The sequence below is a fragment of the Saccoglossus kowalevskii genome, chromosome 10, assembly GCF_978046115.1.
Source record: "Saccoglossus kowalevskii chromosome 10, keSacKowa6.1, whole genome shotgun sequence".
Classification (NCBI taxonomy): Eukaryota; Metazoa; Hemichordata; class Enteropneusta; family Harrimaniidae; genus Saccoglossus; species Saccoglossus kowalevskii.
This window is the reverse complement of record NC_140650.1, coordinates 16,839,122-16,863,257: the sequence shown is the minus strand read 5'-3', so window position 1 is coordinate 16,863,257 and position 24,136 is coordinate 16,839,122. Positions and strand designations below refer to the sequence as shown.

The 24,136-nt window shown below is 36.1% G+C and overlaps 1 protein-coding gene and 1 long non-coding RNA gene across 2 annotated transcripts in view; one reads left to right on the top strand and one right to left on the bottom strand.

Moving 5' to 3' along the window:
- The window catches only part of LOC102809018 (1-phosphatidylinositol 4,5-bisphosphate phosphodiesterase epsilon-1-like), a 116,548-nt gene extending 115,275 nt beyond the window's left edge, over positions 1 to 1,273 (bottom strand). Inside the window, exon 1 of the mRNA XM_085504598.1 lies at positions 1,202 to 1,273. Within this exon, the coding sequence (XP_085360724.1) occupies positions 1,202 to 1,273 (72 nt within the window). The remainder of the gene's footprint in view (positions 1 to 1,201) is intronic.
- Positions 1,274 to 4,258: 2,985 nt separating this feature from the next.
- On the top strand, positions 4,259 to 5,112 carry LOC146737902 (uncharacterized). Its single transcript, XR_014930782.1, has 2 exons — positions 4,259 to 4,485; positions 4,973 to 5,112. It is a non-coding gene; the product is annotated as an uncharacterized LOC146737902 (long non-coding RNA).
- Positions 5,113 to 24,136: the final 19,024 nt, after the last annotated feature.

Here is a 24,136-nt window from a genome sequence, read left to right as displayed (position 1 = left end):
GCGCAAAATGTTCACTTACGAAAGAAAAGATACAATATTACTGACACAATTGCTAATTTTGCAAAAGAAAATCGTTACATTATTTAATTTCTCAAACATGTTTGAACAAGCATATCAGTTTTTTAGGAAATTTGGTGTTTCAAATTTTGCTGTTTTATGTAAGTTACAAATATCATAATGCATGATCTTTTTTATTTCTAATGTATTTATTAATTAATTACTTAATTAATTAATTACTTAATTAAATAGGGATCATTAGAGATTATGTGTTTGTGCATGTGTTTGTTTGTTTATTTATTTATTTATTCGGTATAATAATTACGTGCATTGTCCTATGCTTTCATCAGTATGTACGACTTGCGATCAGCACATTTGATTACTATATTTTATTTGTGCGCTAATGGATAATTTGTTACTTTTCCATACTTGATCTAGATGTATGGATTCAGATTACGGGAAAAAGTACAAATAATTTATCTGCGCTTGCCATGCTACGAAATCAAAATTGTAATATGATCTATGTTAACCGATGATAATAAGATATCATATTTGTACATGCCCTTACATTGAACTATGTTTAGGAAAATAGGCTAGGTACGCAATTTGAGCATGGTACGGACGGATTATATTCACCCCCTACCCACCCTTGTTAAACATAGTATGTATAGATTGATAGTAATAAGAAACAATTCGTGTACAACCCTCCTCGAAAATATCTTAATGATATCGTCACGGCATAAACAAATCTGACAGAGGTCCATCAAAGATACATATCATGCGGTTAATCATCAGACATGTTATATATATATATATCTTTTTTCCAAATTTTGAAAGTTTTTTTTCATCTTGTTATATTTTTTTAGAACATGTCCATTGGAACTATTGTGAAAGATTAATTGAGTGTTATTAAACCTTCACGTCAGAGGTACCAAATTCGGGGAATTTTCCACCTTTCTATCGAACAAAGACACACAGAGAATCGAATCGTGTCACCTTTGGTCTCAGCCGCGTTGTTACTCTCCCACGGCCGTATCAAGACTTTTCTTCGTCGAGAGCTTGCTACAACTAACTGAGATCGGTTTTATTCACATTCCAACTGTTAACCAATTACAGAGAAGTTTAAAAGACTCTAAGGCGTGGCCTTCACACATATAGCCAATCACGCAAAGTACTCAACACGCCATAATGTCAGATTAATTGCCCCCAATGTCGGGACATAACTCTCATACTTATTGGTGCCTCGTTGACTTAACCAACTTCCATAGTCGACCATTATATTAGCCAGATGTTCCAATCACTAATTCCCTAACATGCGAATGAACCTGGTCATGACAAGTTACGAGCAAGTGTGGATCATCCAGGGATCACCATTGGAATGTCGTTATAACTGCGAAAAGCGGCCTCACCGAAATACATGAAAATATAAATCATGACACTATGTTGATCCGCGTGGAAGGTACTAATTATCTGACACTGATTTCGACCAGAAAATTACCTTGAACCCCGGACATGGAAATTGGCTACCTCAGTTCTCTGCATACTTCTGAAGATGGTTTTACATAAATTATGTAAGATTGAAATTTCTAATAGGTTATTGTCTAATCAAAAACTTATGCTTAGATCGACACTTGGGCGGACTAGAATAGTGGTATCAGCAGCCAACCTACCTCATGTATTAGTCGGTAAAAATAAACAACAATTCGTTAACTACCCTCCTTCTATTGTCCGTTCTCACCCCTCATAATAATATTAGCAGATGATATGGATAAAGGCAATATGGCCATAATTCATAACAAATGTTCTAAATGATCTCGATTCACATGCTGTGAAGTGTTTTCCATGCAAAGCATAAGTAAACTAAGACTATTTACCACCGTTCACTGAGAATTTTTGATTATGATAGAAGATACTAAACGTCCTACACCGATTACAGCCTGAAAATGATTAGGAACCCTAGACATGGACATTTGCTATTTTTCGGTTCTCTGCATATAGTTTCACATAAATTATGTAAGAGTGTAATGGGTTATTGTCTCTACCGAGACTACGCGCTTGTACGCAATTTATGACAAAATCTGTGCCTAGATATCGCACCTCTCTACCTACCCCTCGTCAGGCATTACATGTTTCATGTATGAATCGTTAGAAAGAAATCTGTTTACAACTTAATCAACATAATAATTAATAGGTACTACGATGGAAGATTCTCTAAAAATTTATTTGGAGCAATGTAGCCATTTTACAAATGATCTCGGCTACATCTCGTGATATTTTTTTTTAAAATAAGTCAACTGAGGCCATCTCACATGTTCTCTAGAAAATTGCCCCTGAGATCTGAGTAGGGGTCACTGAATGTCAGACACAGATTTTAAACTGGAATGATTCAAATGCCACTCTAAAGATAGTTTTACATAAATTATATAAGAGTCAAGTCTGTAATGGGTTATTGTTCCCTCTAAAACTACAAACTAGCTGAAATGTTTGAATACAACTAGTGTCAATAGCGGCATGACCAATCTTGGCGATAATTCTTACATAATAAATAATTCAGTTTTCTTATTGGAAAACACCCACGTAGTTAATATTGTTTCTATTGAACTGATAGTTCAATAGCTGTGAAATGTTCTTTTAGTGGAGCGGTTGAATTTGCACTTTAATAATCAAATACAAATCAATGGAAAAAAAAATTCACCTTATATTAAAATGTGTAATTTATTGTGATTTATAATAGAAACCTCTGAGGTATTTTGCGGTCTAGTGACACCTGACGCTGCCAGCTCGGCAGAAAACGTTGTTTATGTCTAACTTTCAAGTGCCTGAATTCGTTGAAATTTAACATAACGTATATCACTAGAAGGAAAGTGATATCAAATGATTATTGACGGAATATGGACGTTTGTGCCTTTTTAGAAAACGAACATGGAGTAAATGACCTTTGGTCGGTCCAATGTAACAATGTAATTTTCTTTATTTTTACATATGTGACATTTCATGTTACAAGGATGAATTAAAAAAACATGGGATCAACGAACTCTGCCCTTAGAATTAGAAACTGTCATATATCCACATGACACTCACTTTACAAATTGTAAGTTTTTACAAAAGAGCTAAATCAGTCGATTAGATTAAGCTTACGGAATGAAGATGAAATATTTCATTCCGTATGTCACATTAACACATACTCATTTAGTTAGAATAGCAATCAGTCACTTTTTCATTATTATTGGTTCATTGCATTGCCTGGTAATTCTCAGGTACTACATATTGTACAGATTCTGATCATTGTCGTCAGTTATACTTATTTGAAAAAAAAGGTTATGGACCACCTTTAAATAAAGTAGCATGTGTGAAATTGACAGACTGTTGCACTGTTTTATTCTCATCGGGCCATGTCATCATTCAATTGGGTACCGTCAAGCCCAATGCCAATGTAACCCCTGAGACACTCATATACGCGGGCTATTGTCACATGTGGCATTGGCTTGAAATGACATACCCAGGACATTTGGGGTCAGATCGGTAAAACGAGCTGTTTGTCTACCGATTACTACTGAAATTTCATTAAATGTGTAGTAGGTGGCGATTGATGTTGTAAGTTTGTAAGTAAGTATGTTAAAAGCAACAACGTGTTCAGCCAATATGCATCTTGATTTCAAGGTTCATGTGCACTGAGAATTCAATTATTGGGAATACACTGATTTTTGCTATACTCTGTGTACTTGTTTATATTTTTATTTCATGAACCTAAAACAGCCATAGTGTCTAGACTTAACACATTGTGACGCAAAGATAGTCAGAAACAATGTAGCAATGATTATTCTAAATATAGTTGAAATTGATTATTCTAAATATCACATGTCATACAAGTCGTCGTCGTCGTGTTGATAAACACGCGCCATCTGTTGATCTTGAAGCGCGGGTGTCGTCACCTGCGCATGCGTCAGATGGCCATAGCGTGTCATTGTTTACAAACAAGCGTCTACCCATGAGCCTTTGCGTTTTTAGCGTGACGGTATGCTGTCATCGTCGCTTGGGACTCAATTTCCGCGCGTGCGCAGGTGACGAGCCTCCCGCTTCAATCGATTTCCCGCCTTATAAAATACTGTTCATTCGAATTAACGTCATGTTGGTGACATCTCAATCTGATTAAAATCTGATGTAGTGTACGGGCTTTAATTATTTTGGCTATAAACTTATTTTAATTTTATTTTTTAGTATATTTGTTATTAATGCCCTTTTATTTTATTATTTTACTTTGATTTTGATTTTGTGATTTTTTTTAATTCCGCCCTACCTACATCTGAGCCGATGCCTATGTAACGAGATTTCAACGAGACCCACTATCGACGATTTTAGTCAACGAATCACAGACCTCCTTCTATAGCGTACATGATGACGTCACCGGGCAGAGTCAGGTAACAAACAGACTCAAATAAAATGGCAGATTATACCGACGTTAGCGACCGAGAATGACACGGCTTTTCGGTAAGTTTATCATTGTCAAATGCAACGAAAGTCATTTTTATGTTAATATTGTGGCTCGAATGGTTCGACTTTAGATCGTTATTTTACATAGTTATTCTGGGAGTGACGATTTTGTTTCCACCGGTTCGACCATACCGGTGTCTTTTTCCAGTCGCCTGCCCTGGAGACGGGTGATGTTTTGTTGACGATCGGGCCAAAATCGTCTACGGTATTGAAGCCGTAGCTGTAAATATTCATCAACTTGTATCAATGTTTTGTACATTATACAATAACTCTTTATTAAAGTAATTGAGCTGATTTGGACTGGAATAAAATATTTTTTTTATTTGGAACACATCGCAATTGATCAGGAAATATTATTTTGCTCCACTTGTCTGCGTCGATGCCGTGGGCCGTTATACAATTTAAAATCAGTTTGCATGTTTTCTATAGCTGTTTACAGTGTTCTAATCATTACGATTTACTTATTGTTTTGCTTCCATTCTAGATAATTATGCTCAGTGATGTAAAATTGAAGCGATGACTGAAAGTGTACACATTTGTTGGAAGTGAAAAAAATATTCAATGTAATGACAAAAATTGTAAAATGCTGTGGAATTCCTTTTGCAAATAAAAATATACTAGCAATTTTCTATTAATGGTTTATTCAAGTGGGCAAAATATAATGTACAGAAAGATTGCCCGTATACACTGAAAAATAAGCAACCGACAGCCTGTATAAAAGGGCGTCTGTGATTGGCTGTTACTTACGCGAGATTTGAACGGGACTTACATAGGCGTCGGATCAGATGTAGGTAGGGCGGAATTTAAAAACAAATCAAAGTAAAATAATAAAATAAAAGGGGCATTAATAACAAAAGTAATGAAAAATAAATTTAAAATAACTTCATAGCTAAAATAATTAAAGCCCGTACACTACATCAGATTTTAATCAGATTGGTGACATCTCTACTTTGTTTTGTTGTTTTTATCATGTACTGTGAAAAATGGCAAAACACAGCTCACATTATTTTGTATGTGTATGTTAATTACATGACATTATACGTACCTGTAATAGCGTATTAAGAACTTTACTGACGTGCCTAGTAATGTCGGAGCCTATGATAGTATTAGACAATACAATCATGCCTGGAATACAGTGCAGTAGGTCAGATAGTATCCGAAACACACATTCTGGATTGGTGGCAAGGCGCTGTAATCGTATTAAACTTTGTTCTGTGAATTTTAAAAATAGAAACAATTGTATGCATTGACAGTATGATGTAAATCATCTATCACTAACTGCATATACCATCAAGCATAAAAGAGTTATAGAGACGCTCACGCTTTAATGAAATCTGTTATACAGCTTTCCCATTTACTAGTATTATTTTTGACTATCGCGTTTTTTTTTCGTTTCGAACACAAAAAACATAACAAAAAAAAAACGCATTGATGGTTAGTTAATTTTACATTCTTACTAAATGGTCACGGGTTTGTTTCGTATGCCACGCCCCCTCCTTCGGAAGAAGCGTGTTTCTGATTATGTATTACGTTACAGCATTCTTGCGACGATGCTGTTCCATGACGTAAGTGGGCAACATTTACGATATTTTTATTTGTGGTCGTCTATCAATACAATATATTTTTTTACAGATTTGCTGCATTCAAAATGGCAGACGGCTACACAGCCAAACAGACTTGTCTGTATGAACGACAATTCATACGTCATTTTCACATTGCAGAAGTCCTGGAAGGGTGAAATATGTATTGGGAGGTGTTTATAAAGGTGATTGGCCATTTGATTTGTTACATTACATATTTAGTGAAACAGCTTACACTTCGGCGACGTTTATAAAACCAAATTAATGTAAATTCTAATTTATAACATAATAATACTGATACGTACAACCATGCGGTATCAAACTAACCTGCGTGTGGTATATGCTCATCATCGGAGTCAGGAATTTTATCGGAACTCTGCCTTCGGCAGTGTTGTCCTGGAGATGGGTCCTCCATTGAGCTTGTACGACTGATGGAATCTATATCACAATTTGCGTCAGGGGATGTTTTTCGCTTATCAAACCAACTTAAGTTCCTCTCTTTACTTTCTCTGCGGGTTTTCCCACGAGAGTTATCGGTACCATACTCAGGTTGCCTGTTTCTGCAAGCACTTCTTCTTTCTTTACTCGATCTATCTTTGTTAGTTTTTGAAAAATTACTAAAATTACTCAACATCTTAGGGAAATATTTTTTTGGTTCCACCATAGGGAACCACTCATTTAAATGTTCAAAAACAGCCGTTTTCTCTGCAGTAAAATTCATTATGACCTCAAAGAACTGAATAGCGTCTTCAATTTTACATTGTTGCATCGTCTGAAACTCGGGACGAATATCCATAACACTTCTGCCGCTTATGTCGTGCACGTGAATAGACGCGCCATATTCTATCAAAATAACTGCGCATGCGTGGCCATCTGGACCTGCCTCGGCTGCGATATGCAGTGGAGTTTTATCAAGAGAGTTCCTGCTATTGACATCAGCACCGTGATCAAGCAGTAGGTGTACCATTTCTACGTTTCCTTTCGAAACAGCCAAGAATAATGGAGGTTGGTGTATACGTGCCAACAATTCTAAAATGCAGTGAATATCACTGTTTGTTTTCGTCGGTTCGGTGGTGTCGTTTTTCCCAAATGATTGTGTGACAGCCGTATACATATCCCTGCCTTTAATCGCAATTCTCCCCTGCCCATTGGCGTCAACTCCATTTTGTAACAAGAGTTTAGCAACTTCAGTGGATCCAAATTCTACCGCTAAATGCAACGCAGCTTTGAAAGTAGCTGCGATTCTTTTGTCTTCGTAATCGGAATGGGTTGGAGATTGAATCTTAGTTTGCAAACTAGCAATGTATGTCCTGGTCTTATTTAGAAGAAGTTCCGCTTCTTCACTATCGCGCCGAGTCGAACGAGATGGACTACCAGAGACGCCGAACCCTATATCAAAAGCTGAAAAGTTTGTTCTCAATAGTCCCTCAACAGTGTTCACCCGCCCGTGTTGTATTGCTTGAAATAAGGCCACATCTTGGTTGCAATTCAAGTTACTGTATTCCTTACCGTTGCCGTACTTGCGCCGAGCATCAGTTGTGCATGCCATTATTCCTCCGGACTTTGGAACATATCATGTACGGTATAAATATAATCCGATATCCGTACTCTGCATGATTTACCTGGCATCGTCAACACACCGATGGATGCTATACAAACATTGAAGGATGTCTTCTAGATCGAAGAACTACGTACGTGGAGACAAACCCACCTGATGTAATCAACAATTTCTTCCAATTAGTATACGGCCAAATTATTTCCGAGTACCTCGTATGCATCATATCTATCACGGACACGCCTCTTTCAGTTCCACCTAGAATGAAGCATACATAGTAATCAAGCTCACGACACAGTAACAACTACTGGTCGACGTAGCATATGCTAATGACATATTACGTCATGTCCTACATTTATGATCGATGATTAGGATCTTTTTCACAATTTAATTATATGTTTGTTTTGCGCTGCCTGGGTTTCCTACACGTAAATTAGTTTAATAAGCTGTATCTCATAATGTATTTTCTGTAATTAGAGTGGTATGCTTTACAACACAAAAGACGGGCTTCGCTGTTCATTGTTCACCACGCAAATAGCTGATTGGATCATGATCACATTTCCCAATTAGAGTCAACCCAGGTAAAAGACACTGCGGGGATATACTGAGTTTGTTTCGGTGATTCTGTCATCGGAAACTAATTAAATACCTAAATACAAATATAAATATAAATGCATACAATCACAACAAATTAATTGACTTTTATTTAAAGAAAATAGTACTTGAGACAATTATTATTGCAATGACGAAGACGTGCGAAATAAATGATGATGTACACATTATTTAACACTCCGTCTGAAAATTGTAATATACAATATATTGTTGGTTGCTTTATATTATATATTGTTTATAAATGTACATTGTCATTGTTGATGGAAGATAGTACCTGGGTAGGTCGTTCTGACCATGAAATACTAGGCTTTATATGTTCACAGCAATGTATACTGTGTGTTGTTTGTGACGTCAGTGATTCCAATTGCGCATGCCCATCTAGTCACTGTAAGTCCGCATGCACTATTTTCAAGCTATTATTTATGGACCGGTGCATTTTAGGCTAACGGTCCATGCGTTTTCTTACAGTGGATTTGCTTCTGTTGTAATTTAGAATCTCATTTTTCGTGTTTATAAGTTCGTATATACACGTGTGATTTGTATATTAATTTTATTTAATTAAATAATTTAGGAATTCGATGCGCTGTCAATTATTATGTCTTTTAATTAATGGCCAAGATTTGTTAACGTGGACGAATCATAATGAATCTTCTGTTTAAACGCGCAATTTTGGTGTCCGTGCGTCTGATAACAACAGGACAACACGTTTTACCGATCGACTAATGAGAACGCTCACGGAAACGCAATTAAACAATACGGTTAACTACCGTGCTCATTTTTTTACTTCCCATGTCAAGCGTCTAATATGTTTTAAAAAATGTCGAAACGTTGGTTTAATCATTAAACATTGTTATTTTATGAAGGGTACAATTTATCATGCTTACCACATTTCTTCAATTATAACGACTTTCGAATACGAATGGAAGGAGACGATAAATCAGCTCTATTTTTCCACTCCATGACTTTATTTAGCATGTAACTAATACTTCAAATCCACGTCATATTGACGTATGTATTTTGAAAATTTTAGCGATATGAATAAAACTTAAGTAATTGATAATGTTGAGCAGCTTTGAAAGCTGACGGTAGAATATGTCTTTAATATGTATAATATGACCCTAATTAGTTTCCAATTAAAGATTGTCTGTAATTTACTAAAAACGTATGTATTCGCATGAATACAGAAGAATACGACTGTACAACTTTCTTGACTTTATTTGATAGAGGGATTGGAACATGGAACATCTGACAAAATGAAAAAGTCTGGTCTCGAATGAAGCCGTTGCCAGGGTGATAAATTAAACTATACTATGACTGACATTGACTCACAACATAATGAGCTACAAAACGTCATATTTTATACTTCTTTAACTTCTTTATCTTTATCTTTATTAATTCATCTAGCTATAGCTTCTTCTGTTTCAAATATCGTGGTTACCATGGCCAAGAGAACAGTAGACGCAATGACGATAAAACAAGTCTCGTGACGCTTTCGCTTCCAACGAGATCTCGCCGGCCATTTGCAAATAACGTCTATTGCGGTAAGATAATATTTGGTAATCGTAGTCTTAAGTAACTATTAGAAATAGCTAGACGTTTCGAGCAATGGCTCTTTATCGATAGCATAGAAGAAAATGTTTAAACGTACAGGTAGAACATAGGAACGTAAGAACGCACACGAACTATAAAATACCAACGATTACTAAATATTATCTTTTATATATCACATTTATAAGTCCGAGCAGCGTTTATTAATTTATATTCTATTGCGGCAAGATCACTAACTTATCCCATAAAGTAGGTTTTAACAATTTAATGGGCTCCGATTTATGATTGAGTGAACTAGTAAAATCACTGGGTCAAGAGCTTAATACCCTACAGAATAAATATAATTTCAGTGGTGTAGGATCAATGTACGATCTGTAACGACTCGCCCAGCGGAAACAAACTTCAGTTATTCACAACAACTAAAATAACGTAGTCTTTTGAGCAAACACTTTGCAAGTTGTATTACCCTATTTTGCATTTTTCTGATAATGTATGCATTGTAAGTTATAGAACATATCAGCCCAATGTAATATTAAAACATCACTTACAAAAAACAGTATAGTTATTAAACGACTACAGTTTTATCTAACGTTCAATACACTATGAGATTATTACGCGCATCCTCGTAATAACCTTAATATTGAAAGGTTTTTTAATTATTAGAGGACGCTTACGCGCGTAATCGTTCCATATTTGAAATTCGCGTTTCCTAATATGGTAGAATGAAAATACCTAGTGCAATACGACAAAATTACGACACGCTGTAACTTATGGCGTTACGGTGACAGATGTGTAATAATCATCTGTATTACATATGTAATGTAGTTCACTTTGTTGCATCTCTGAAAATGTATTCGGTAATTCCACGATCGATATGCAAATAAACAGGACAGAAAACATAGCCCCATTTGTTTATTCTGGTGTTATAGAACGGCTAATCTAGTGGTTACGAATATAGTTTAAAGGGCAGCAGTCGTCGCGCCGCGTCCTGATCGATATGAGACTCATAGCGACTTATACAACGCGTGTAAAATACATTGTTTATTTACATGAAATTTGAACACGCGCTGCGCGACGACCACCGCGCTTTAACTTGAGATGATGCAAACTATATGTTAATAAAGATTAATATGTGAATTAAGAGTTCTATGTAGACTGTAGTGTGTTCCACGTGGTGGCACAACAAATCTAGTCCATCCCTGCCATTTCATTACACATAGCATTTACGTGGCTTCGATAACTTTGAAATGCCAGTTCTTTGATACCGCTGCTTAAATATATTTAAAAAATATTATTTACAGACAAAACAGTGGTTTAGAATTTTAATTGAAAGGACTTCTTTTGCTCTGTTTGCACTCAATTTTGTTGCATGTCATGTGTGTGGCAAACACCGATGGCGCGTGCCTGTGCATATTTTCACCTGCCCTGCGCATGCATAACTCAGAAAGATAATGTATATTCCCCGCAAAAGTCAGGCCATGAGATTCTGTCATATTTTTTTTTATAAGACGATGTGGCTTTGTAGGGAAATTCGTACTTTTCCCGAGGTCTGATTCTCTACAACTTCGACCATGTGTGTGTCAGTATTTGCTAGCAATACGCAGGACACATTTAAACGATTACGCTCTACACTGATTATGGAAGAACGTCTTCTATTCACCCTGATTACACCGCGTCTTTACACACCATTACCTCGCAATATTCAAGGTGAGTACTTTTCAAACATTAGTGCTGAGTATAACATCACAATATAAAGTGTAGCGATGAGTAAAACACTTGCGTAACTCATGCTGAACAATAATCTAACCACACTTGAAATTACATGTAATCAAATAAGTTACATACGCAAGGTTGCTGCTGTTGTTTTTGTTGAATATTAAAGCAGAACAACACCGCCGAAGGCGGGTATACTACAATATTTCGCATAATCGCGAGCGTCAGCGAGTGTGCATATGGAGTTGATTGTGCAAAATCGAGTGGTATACCCAACTTCATTATTATACCAACGTCATTATAATTGTAATTCTGAGGCAAATAACTTCAAACAATTATGTACACACGTAATAAAGCGCCCGGTACGTTCTGCTTGCAACCGCGATAAAAGATAAATGGTCATTATAACTTGCCTACAGTGAATATAGATACAAGGAACAATGGAGCAAATTCGCACCGTATTTCGGTGTTGCGAGAATTAAAAGGGCGGTAGTCGTCGCGCCACGCATGCGCGAGATTTAGGGGTAATATATGAGCTTTAATGGGGTATGATTAGGTTATTGGAATGTATCGAAGGAGTCACTGGCGGTAATTAATGCAAGTCGCGCCCAGGTCAAACCTAATACTAGTGTTTTCCATTAGCAGAACGCATTGGATTGTGGGATAATCAATGTTTATCAACACAAATGTCGCACATGCGCAGCGCGACGACCACCGCCCTTTAACCAAGTAGTTTCTTGTACAACGCTGATGTATCTAAAATCAATTGACAGAATCACGTTCTGTGCACATAACTCGAACAAATTGTTGACGATTCCAGTCGACTGTTATTCAAGTTTAGGGCCTACTTCCAGACATTAAAATGATATGGTGTATTTCACCACGGCTTGAATAATTTAAACACGCCCGCGACCAATCAGAAAGACGTATTCGGGCAATTGAAGTGCTTGTATAATTTTATCGTTATCATACCTACTATATATATTATCAATGCATATAAATCCACCTCATAAAACACATTCTAATGTTTTGCACATTGCGTTCAGGTGTAGCTTTACGTTATATATACTATATAGTAGCAGTCACGTAATGACACGTTATATTTTTCTATATTACACTCCTGAGCGGCAAATCTGATTCTTTCTTGCACGCAATTTGAGATTGTGACGTCACCAACTAATCACCTCCTAAAATGCCTACGCATAGCTTGTAAGACTACACAAACTCATTTTTGAAATATTATTTGTCAGAATGTTCTTGCTATATACCAATTTTCTCAAGCGCACAATGGCAATGGCATAGATTCATTTTCTCCAATGGACTTCCATTTACTGTTGAAATTAAGACTGTTGGTAAAAAATAGCCCAACGCTTTAAATAAAGGGAAACCAAGGCTAACAAAAACAATACACCCAGATGGAAGAGCTCGGCAAATCTAAGAACATGCAATTTACATTTTTTTTATATCATTCTTTAGATATTCAACTTTTCATTAATGTATGTAAGACCACCATCTTGATACTTCAACAAAGGATTATGGGTAAAGTATGACATCATTTCCACAGTTGTCATAAATTGAGAAAATGTTATCATCAATAACGTTAAAAGTTGAACTTCAAATTGGCTGAAAGTAGCATGTATGTACCGACACCTAACTTGCATATACAAATAGTTGTCATGGCAACAGAACTGAAAATATACATTTTTGTGTTTTCGACTACATGCTCAATTTCCCTTATATTGTATATAATTTATTAATATGAGTAGGTTATATGGGCGATATATAACCTGTTGATCAAAAAAAGGGACAAATTCGTGATTTCAAAAAAAAAACGCATTGGATTATGGGAAAATATTCAAGCAGCTTAGCTCACCACTCTTAAGGTATGCTAAACTCCAATTTTCAGTCCCAACTTTCAAACCACATGTACACAAAACATCCTTAATTTTGCTTAATGCCTTATGAAACATTACCCGTCATGCAACTACAACAGGGGCGCTGTAACAATCAAATGCATGTGTTATTTTAAATTTTCTTTTAAAACTTCGGCATAAGAAGTTCTAAAAAATAGTTAAAATCCATTCATTTCAATTAATTGAAATGTTGTTGACATTTCCTACAGTAAAAATTTAAATATGAAATATGTTTAAAATTAATTAGTTTAGGATATATTTTAAAAACGTTTTAGTTTAAATGTTTGAAATATGTTTTTTGGGGGGGGGCTTTCAATTTGGTAAGGGAAATGCTGTCAATGTATCTCTATAACCGTAAATAAATTGTTGATTCCAAAATGTAATTATTTGTTTATTCGAAGCCGATAAACTGGCCGCAATATGATGATCAGCATTGCTGAATGCAAATGAATTAAACGCACTAAGACGCTAAGAACTCGCGTTTCTAACGTCACTTTCTGCTGAGAAAACAGTTTGAAAGACATCCAAGTGATAAATTCATGAAAATGTAATGACGTATTTAATAAACTCGTGCAAAATGCTTCCAACATATGAAAATGACTACCCTTGTTTAAAAACTGTGATAACACTCATTGGATATCCTTTATACACTTCGATTCACAGAATAAAAACGTAATTATGGCAACGGTGTGATGAACCGTTGCGTAGATTATAATGTATGATCGCGACGTTATTTATTGCCGAAGAGCGAAGTTTATTCTGACTACAAATAAATGAAAACATAATGAGTTCATCTTGCACGTGAACTTACTGCTCTACTGCATTCATTTGAGTTGATACTTCCCTACTGAATATTTAACATAGTTATTTCATAATATTTCCAAGCTCTACCTGTCTTCACTATACAATAAATCCCGTCATGCATTGCTATTTATTTTCTGCTCCGAGACGCGCTAAACACAACTAACTAGGAAGTGCGTAACTGCTTATGTTCAAAGTTTGCCAGGACTCACTGGTAACATGAGTAAAATTTTCGTTCTATAAATTCAAATTTGAAGAACCTAATGGTTATGCAGAAAAAACAACTCAGTCCAAGCAACTGTAACATATAATTTTATTTCATCTTCGAGAATATTGCGAGGGAAATCGATGCCTATTAAATGTCTGCTGTCTATACATACTTGAACACGGTCTCAGAGACACTAATCGACAAGTTAATGGTTTACAACCATGTCCTCATTATAGTATACGTTAACTTATCAGTCATTATCGAATAACACATACGAATTTGTGTTACACGGGTCATTAACCGTCTGCAGCGTGACTCGTCTCGTTTCAGGCATTCACAATTATCAATATTTATAAATTGCGTTTTGTCTGCTTTGACATTTACAACCAATATCGTTATCATGGCGGATTTGAACATATTATGCAACTTTAATGCCTTTTAATTATCGTTACTGAGAATGAAGCAAGTCGGCTTCACATATATATAACACGTTACACTAATTTTATACATAATACTATAATACCTTTAATAATAAGAAACGTTAGGAATTTACCTGAATATTGAATATTAAATTGCGGGGGATAGTCGCCCTTCAATCTTATTCCAACGGCCAACCACTAACGAACACTCCAATGTTTTTGGTTACAACAACAATAATAAAAGCACTGAAGATAATACAGGGAATCTCAACTCAATGTATCGAAAAGGAGAATCATTCTAACTTAAATTTTTTTTTTCACCGAGTCGGCGGAAAGCCCCCTCATCTGTTAAAATTGCAACTAACAATAACTTATCCATTAATACATTGTACAACACTAAAACATGTACGTTCACCGTTTATTAGAATGCACAGACCCGGACTAAGAATAGACTGTCCTCATTAAAGGATGAAACCCTTTATCACATGACTATACGAAAGTCAACCCTGATGAGGTCTGGAAGGGCTTTTAAAGAAGTGGTATGAACTCATCTTCTCCCAAACATGTTCTGAAGATGGGAAAAACCCCTGGTGGAAACTGATCCTCCCAGTGGGAAAATGTACAAAGTCTTGAATACAAAACCTACGTGTGAAGAAACCTGTCACCAAAAGAATTAGATACATGCATTGTCCGTCTTGTAACACACCAACTACCCAGCCCCCAAGCCTGCTTGGTTACACGCATACATGTAAAAGTGAACCAGTTGCTTAACCAACGCCTAGGGGTTAGATAATTCCACCACTGGGATAGATGGAAAATAAAAAGACTGAGCAACAGGCAAGCTCTGACTAACGTTATTTCCACGTTGCCGACATATGACCCTGGGGTGACAACACGTCTTGTGTCATGTGATGGTTGATTGCTGAAATTTAAGATAACTGATGTGAACTTAGACAAACAGGAGTGGTACCACAAACTACTATAAATACATATATAACTAGAGAACCCATGGGAGGATCTGCCAATACCGCTTGGTGCCAGTCCAATATATGGTCCTCCCTTATGAGGTTTCCACAGATCCACTAACATAAGTAAGAAGAGGCTACAGAGATAGCCTGAATAGAAATGGATACATTCTCGTCAAATGAATCCTAACAAAATAGGACAATCATAATATACTCTGAAAAGAAATTTGTTGACAGAAATTTCTGGTGGCAGTGAAATCCAAAGAATCAGAAAACTTAGCAAAATGCCAATCAAACTCAAAACCAGAGTGGAGATATGTCACACGACCTGCGCTGAATTTGCTTTTTGAGCAAGGCTGGTAGTAAACTGAGTTGGAGGGCCAGTGATTTATTACCTGCGCTAGATGGCCATAGCGTGCCATTGTTTACAAACAAGCGTCTACCCATGAGCCTTTGCGTTTTTAGCGAGTGTTGTTATCGTCGCTTGGGACTCAATTCCCGCGCGTGTGCAGATGACGACCCTCCCGCTTTAATGAAAGTCATGATAATGAGCATGAACGATTAATTTATATATGCAACTCATATCCCACCGCCAGTTCATTATTAGACCGTCGCTCAAGAAGAAATCACAAATATTTTCTACGTCACAAGTTTCCAATGACATTCAATCGCATATATCATTACAATATGTCACGGTGTAAACTTGTGTAAGTTAAGTTGATATGATGTCGCCTTAACGCATGCGACCGAATGATAATTCGTAATATACTAGTACTAGGTTACAATCGCCGTGGTACCGCGTGGTATTTACTTGTAATCTTGGTATTTTGACGACAGGTTGTGAGAGCGACGAGTCAACATACTAAGATCACGAGTAAAATGTATACGTACTGTGAACACCACACGAACACGCAATGTTAGTAAACCGTTATATTGCATACGCTCAATTTGAAAGTATCGTGACTGCTTGTGACATTTATTAAATTAGTTTGGTGATGATTTTGGATAGTGTCCAAACAATTCTGTCCGTACGTCAATTCTCTTACTTGCACGCCATGTAAAATGGATATGCCAGGAAGCAACTTTAAGTTACTTCGCGATTTAAGAATGTGATTTCACTTTTCATGGTAGATATATATTTCGGAACGACGTAATCGTGAGATTATCATGTAGCGTATTTCTCAATTGTATCTATTTGTTTATGTATTCGTTACCGAAGTCAAAGGTGAAAAAATTCGATTACAGAACAGGGTACCATAGAACTCAAGGGAGCTGACCATGAAAGAAAGCAGTCATTCGCTCCAGGACTATTCACTTCTTTCTGCGATGGGGTTTATTTACCATGCACTGTGAAGACATCCATTTTGTTTCTGCAGTGGTAGTGTATACAGTGTATTGAGATTTGTACGATGTATATAGTAATGGCAGTTCCACGCTTGGATAAATCTTTTTGGCTTTTCAATATCACATACAATCTTATTACTTTCCACGGGTGACGGCCATTTCCTGAGTGCATCGATTTGAGTATGTTTGGTATCTCAGTATTATTACGCTGAATGACCTTAACAATAAAAGAACTGTGCCAGTGGGAATATATTACGTGTTCTCCGTGCCCCCTCGTTCCACTCGACATGAACAAGAAACAACTAATACAACTTGAATTGGGCAGGGTTTGGAAGCATTGAAACTGGCATCCAATATTATTTATTTAATTATTTAGTTATTTAGTTGTTTAGTTATTTATATAGAGTAAAGTTTAAGCATATTATAAGGCGACGTCACATCCATCGTTTCTATATTATACACTTTCCTGATTAGCCAAAAATCGAAGCTTTTCCGATATTATATGTCTGCGACGACCACCTACCTGTATGCATTTCTTCCCCTTTCTCTACTTTTCTCCCAGCAAACGTCGATTCCGCATTGCATGCCGGGATTTTATGTTAACCGGCTCAAGAATAATCCCCACGTATAATTCACGAACACCATTTCATAAATGCTTATGTTTTTTTTCGAAATTTGAGTGTCAACAATTTTAGAAAATAACAGTTACGTAACATGGAAAGAAAATATACGGGAACAGAAAGCCAGCCATCGAATCAAATCTGCACTATTCTCGTATTCTTTGTCGGTTAAGCCAATAACGCCAGATGAAACCTACCTACATCATTCAAGATAACTGACGTCAATCTGTGACGTCTTTAAGTTTTAAAGCCCTCAAACTGTTGATAGAAATTAACAATTTAACTTATCAGTATTCCTAGAGACCTTTTGTCTGTAAAGTTAATATCGTCAATAGTTGAAAACAAACAAATACTACTGAATGTACGATTGACCGATTGATTAAGTGTATGTGTGTTTGATTGATTGAATAGTTTAAAACAGCAACACGAATTGTTGTTTTCCAGTCTATCAATATTCAGCAAACGTTCTTTTTGAAGTTCGTGCTAACATGCTAAGTTAAAAGCAGCGACAAAGTTCAATTGTCAATCAGCGCAGTCCGATGTCATTTGAACCCCACAATTTTGTTCTGACACACTATAAGAAGAATCTTATTTATTGAGTTCAACTTCTACAGGAAATAAAGTATTTTGAGCACTGCCATCTATCCGAATGCAACAACAATGCTGAGCAATGTGTACTGGACCCAATAATGGCTAAAGTCATATAACGGAGAATATTGAAGTGAAAATATCGAACATTTAACAGGTATAACGCTATGCCATACCGGTGTTTAATCTATCTGCAATAATGTCATGTCATGAATCCAAGTTATTCAAGTTGATTGTTATATATAGTAGCAACTCATCTTCATAGTAGCAACAGTTCTGATAATGACTGTATTGGTTGGCACGCTTATAATTGGAGAACTGAACACAACGAAAACATTTTAAAAAATCAATTATAAACGGACACACTGACGTCATTTTCGACGTAACATTGCTTTCTTTGCGTGGACTCTTGAAATATTATCATACTCGTTATTGTTTGCAGATTACCAACATGTAACTATCATTTTTTTTGCACATTTGAACCATGTGATATATGCAATGTTTGATTGATATTTTATATTTCTAATGAACAAATTCTCACCGTATAAATAAAAACATTTTCAATAAACTGTTTTCAGTATGCTTTAAAACGGTAATTATACTGTGTAGAATATTTCTAAAAACCGTGAAAACGAAACTACTTTATTCCAGAAAAATATGGAAAACACTCCCAGAGGCGAAATAATTTAATAGCGCCAGCAAAATTCGACAAATGATATATTTCAGAGTCATTTTAAGATTGTTGTTTCGTCATTAATAAACATTCTTCCCAGCACCTGGAGCAAATTGGATACACTGAGTAATTTATTCTGTTTAGAAGATGGTATCTATTAGGATCCTTGATTTGATTATATACGCACTCGCTCGCTGCTTGTAGATACAACCTTACAGCAATGCGTCATTAACATGAATGAACTTTCGATTGTAATAGCTATCTCGTGTTACTGAAACTGTCTACACAAAAAATGCACTATACTGTTCATCAGCACTTGTAATTTGCACATAAACAAGTCAGAGGACTGACGTTTAATGTCGAGAGCACTGACTTATAATTGTCGTAGCGATGCTTTCAAACCATTATACCATAGCGTCGTTACCGACAAACATCCATACGAATACATATAATGAGGATACCCATTGTCAGTTTATATTGATATTAACCAATTTTCATAAAAATAAAATTTTAGAAAAATAGCGACGACGTTTTATTATTAGAACTAGGATTGTTTTGACCTTTTCATAATGTTAGTTCTTAAAAGCTTTACTTGTCGAAACATGCGTACGTATGTTTGTCTTGAAATAAATGTGCGTATGCACATAACAGACACGATTACACATACAACGTATACTATGCGAAAAATGCTTTATTTGGACATTATTTTCGTCGTATAGTTCACTGATGAGATATTTCAAGACTGGGGATAAACCTTTCAGACTTTCAATTGCCGCGATCGGCCATTACCAGTGGGATAGTGATTGTAGAAACTGCTGGAAGTCGAGACGTGTGATAATGCCACGCTTTAATGACAGTGCATCACCACACGACGTTTCCCACATATTGATTTAGTCACACTAATGAATATTAGGAATAGTTTCCTTGTGCAGCCGTGATAACCGAGGGACCATTTGATTGATGGTAGTATGGTCCAACGCACAGCTAACTGTCGTATTTGCGTACAGTTCAGTGGTTGAATGTATTGCACTCTCGCACGAAGATGGGTTCGGAGTTAAATGCAATAGCGTAATTTTCTCAAGTAACGTCATTAAATATCACGTTATATGTTATAGTTTCCAAAGATGTTATATTTATTTCTAGGTTTAAAAATTGTATACTGTTATGAACCTGGGTTGCGAAAGGACCACCAAAACCACGATGAAATAAATAGAATTGATTGTCTAAAAAAAACGTGTGCGCACATTATCCTCCCTATTCGCGTTTTTATGCGCTGTCTTACGTTCTATATTTACGTCATAGAAGAATCGTTTATTATTGGACTACGTCATTTATGCGACGCTATTACAAAGCAATTGTGATATATCTGACATACAGTTCATGAGAAAAGAGATGCAAATCTGTCCTGGTCCATCTATAAGAATATGACACAACGTTAACACAAATGTGTACCCCTCACCTTTCATTCTGAGACACTAAGTACAACTGCGGACGTGCGGGTGAATTCCATATGCTAATCTACTAGTATCAAGTTTTATTTTATCTAGCAGGTTTTATTATTTTGTAGGATATTGTATACAAAATTGTTGTGTTTTTTGTACAATTACAATAATATGGAAGTATTATAACAATTGTAGGGTGAGGTACTTATATGTTAGACAGGGTCATTTGTATTTGGTATATACTGATGTTTTTCAGGGTTCGACGACTCTCACACAATACATTAAATGATCCGGGCCCCTTGGGGATCAAACTACGACTTCGTGGGTGATTCGGTACTAGCCTCGCCGGGTATAAACGAACCGTGGGATTGTGCGCTATGAAGTTAGTTTATCAAGTACAGTAATCATTTTTTGTTCAACACATTCCAACAATTACTAAGTTGGGTTTTCGTAAAGCGTGAACGTGGATGTATTAACATGGTACGGCGGTCGCAACGAGTCGTGTCTGATATGGGTCTTATGCGACGTATGCAAAGTGTGAAAAAAACATTTGTTTGTTTACTCGAAAGTCGCAACGACTATTCGCTTCAGGCGTACGTGTACTCTGAGATCATTGATAAGTCTTTGATTCTTGGAAATAGAACACTTTCCATACAACGCGAGATTTCGCGTTATGCGTGAAAACGAACGTAAAAACAGTACTAACACAGGTCATAGCGACGTAAAAAAAATTGGATTCAAATTGGGTATTTCTCCGCTTAAAGCAGGAGGGTCATCACCTGCGCGCTCAGAGTAGACGCTTGTTTGTAAACAGTGACACGCTATGGCCATCTTACGCATGCGTAGTTGAAGACACCCCTGCTTCAAGAATGTGCTCTGCAAAAATTGAATCATTCGATATTTTGCAGCAAACATTCGGTCCGCGTCGCTGACGCATTACGCGTGATCTCACAGTGAGCGGAAAATCACCTAATCAAATATCAATGATTTTGAACGCGTTGTTTCAGCTCATTGATTTTGTGTTCGAATTCATTCTACAAACGCGCTTGGATTTACAAGGATTCGCTTCCGCTCCGAATTGCCGCAGTAATTATAAACAATGCAGATTCCCGACGAATCCTCGATACGCACAAATTAAGGGCTTCGATACAGTGCGACTTGTATACATTGAACAATGATTCGAATATTCACATTCATTCGCATTGTAGTCATAGACGACTCACTGCTTACCTTGTGGTAGAGATTGTCTAAATTATTTCTTAATAATCCTTAAGAACGTTGAATCACCAATTCTGACAATTATATGAAGATCAATATAAAAACAAGATTAACTGCATTATATAGTGACGCACTTGAACAACAGAAACTTGGTACTGAATCTAGCTTATTATTTATTGAACAAGTGAACGAACTATCATACTATTAATAATTAACTGTCACTAATTAGCAAAATCAGTTAATGAAACTTGGATTAACGTTCATTAATAACGACAAGCACATTCATTGTTAAGCAAATTTCCGAAAAAGAACGAATAAGCTATCTATAAATGCAAAATTTGCCTAGTTCGGGAATAATTTCCACGTGGTCGTCGAACTACTCTCAATATACACTGTCAACTTGTATTCCCGTGAGAGACAAGTGAAGTGGCCCCTGTCCAAAAGATATTTCCGTATATTTGATTTTCAGGCGCACTTCAGATCTCTTGCAAAGGTGACAGACCTGTCAGAATCATCCACAAATAAGCATTATAACAAGAAAGCCCAATTCCCAAATCCATTAACCTAGTAAACACCACATCTCAAGTACAAACCTGATCTACAGCATACAAGTCAAGAAATAGCTCTTTAGTCGAGTCGCGGTCGTTACCATGGTAATATGCCCCGCGGTTAAACATTCACGGGAGTTTACCGGATGATATTAATGCAACCTTAGAAGGCCTGACCAAACCTTCGATACCCACCGTACATAAGATGAAATGATAACGACGAAACCTGAACAGCTTCTCGGGGAAACGTTACTTACTCAATTGTCCTACTTTCATACAAAATAATGACTCTGCATTAACAAGATTTGTGTGGTTTTAACCAGTTATAGCTATCTTGAAAGACTATCTACCTCAGTTTTCCGACTTTGATAATTCGCAGGATGCACGTCAATGTTAGATTCACCAATTACACTTCTTCTAATGGACAACTTCAAGCTAATTCTGCATGTGTTAAATCACCGGCATTTGCGATAAAATCGGTGTGAAAACTGTAATCCGGGATTTGACAATCAGCGTATTTTATATAAACTTTAATTCACTCTGACATTATGTTTGTTTTATTAGTATTACATTTACCTTAGGTTGTCCTTTTAATATATCAGAATAATACATTGCTTATCTAATCACGTGTGTGCCGTGCTTTACTTCAGAGCTGTTTATCCATATGTTGCATTAGTAACCAATGCTCTCAGTAACATATATATATACGGTATATGTTTAATGTGGAAAACTGTACACTTTTAAAAAATATTGTCATTTTTATTATTTTTACATATTTGTAAATATGTAACATGATATTCTATATCATGTTACATAGATGAAGAAAATAAATTAAAAATATGTTGTCACAGTACTCTGTTCGGAGAAAATCGACCTCTATAAAATGCAGTAAAACTAGCTCTTTTTTTTGTTTTAGGGCTTTTTACCATTGTCTTTTTCATGACATGTCTTAATATCTCGAAATTTTATTCGGTAACTTATAATGTGCTTTATCAGGGTTTGTGGAGACCGCTGCTAGCTAAAATATTGTTTTATGTGTACTAGTAATATTTTACCGTTGTTCTCAAAAAATAGATTTACAGTGAGCCAAACAGTTGCACAATCTATTGACTAATACTAAAAGAATTAGTCGTAGAAAGATTTTGACACTGATAAATACGCTCACATAAAAAGCTCACGAGTAGCCTTAAACCTCAAGCTGCCAGTGCGCTGTCACATACTGGGAAAAAAAACCGGTGACTAAAGCTTAAATAAAATAAGATAAAATAGCCATTCCCCCCCCCCCATAAAATGACATTTCTTCATGGCCGTCGAGTAACAATTATGAAATCAAATGACCTCAGCCACAAATGGTCACCGATATCTCATTGAGAACGAAATAATCCTCATACTTGTGTTTGCACCTCAAATATTTTTTTTATTCTTTCGCGCTTTTTTTTCGTTCCACATTCTATTTTTACATATTAATCTCCTTCCTGTAGCAGCCTTCAATTTTGCAGTCAATCAACTAGCTACGAAAGTTCATTTTTCCCCACTTATTTTATCTGAAACCGAACTACAAACATGTATGTGACAACCGAACTATTTATTAATGTCTGACTATGGTGACAATATAAATAGGAACAATTTAATCGTGGCCTACATTTTGCAAGGTAATGTTATTGTAGTGAAATGGCGCACATGATACACTAAAACTCGGAAGAAACAACGTTATTTTAACGTATATAATCGGGAAAGAAAAGTTTAACACTAATTTTATTCAAATGCATTTCGTAACAACTTCGTTCAACTTCGAATGTTTCACTACTATTTCTCACTTATAAACGGATTCTATTATCCGCGTCTAATAGTCACAAAGCTCATAGTTAGTTTATAAACCTTATTTATTGTATGATCTAATG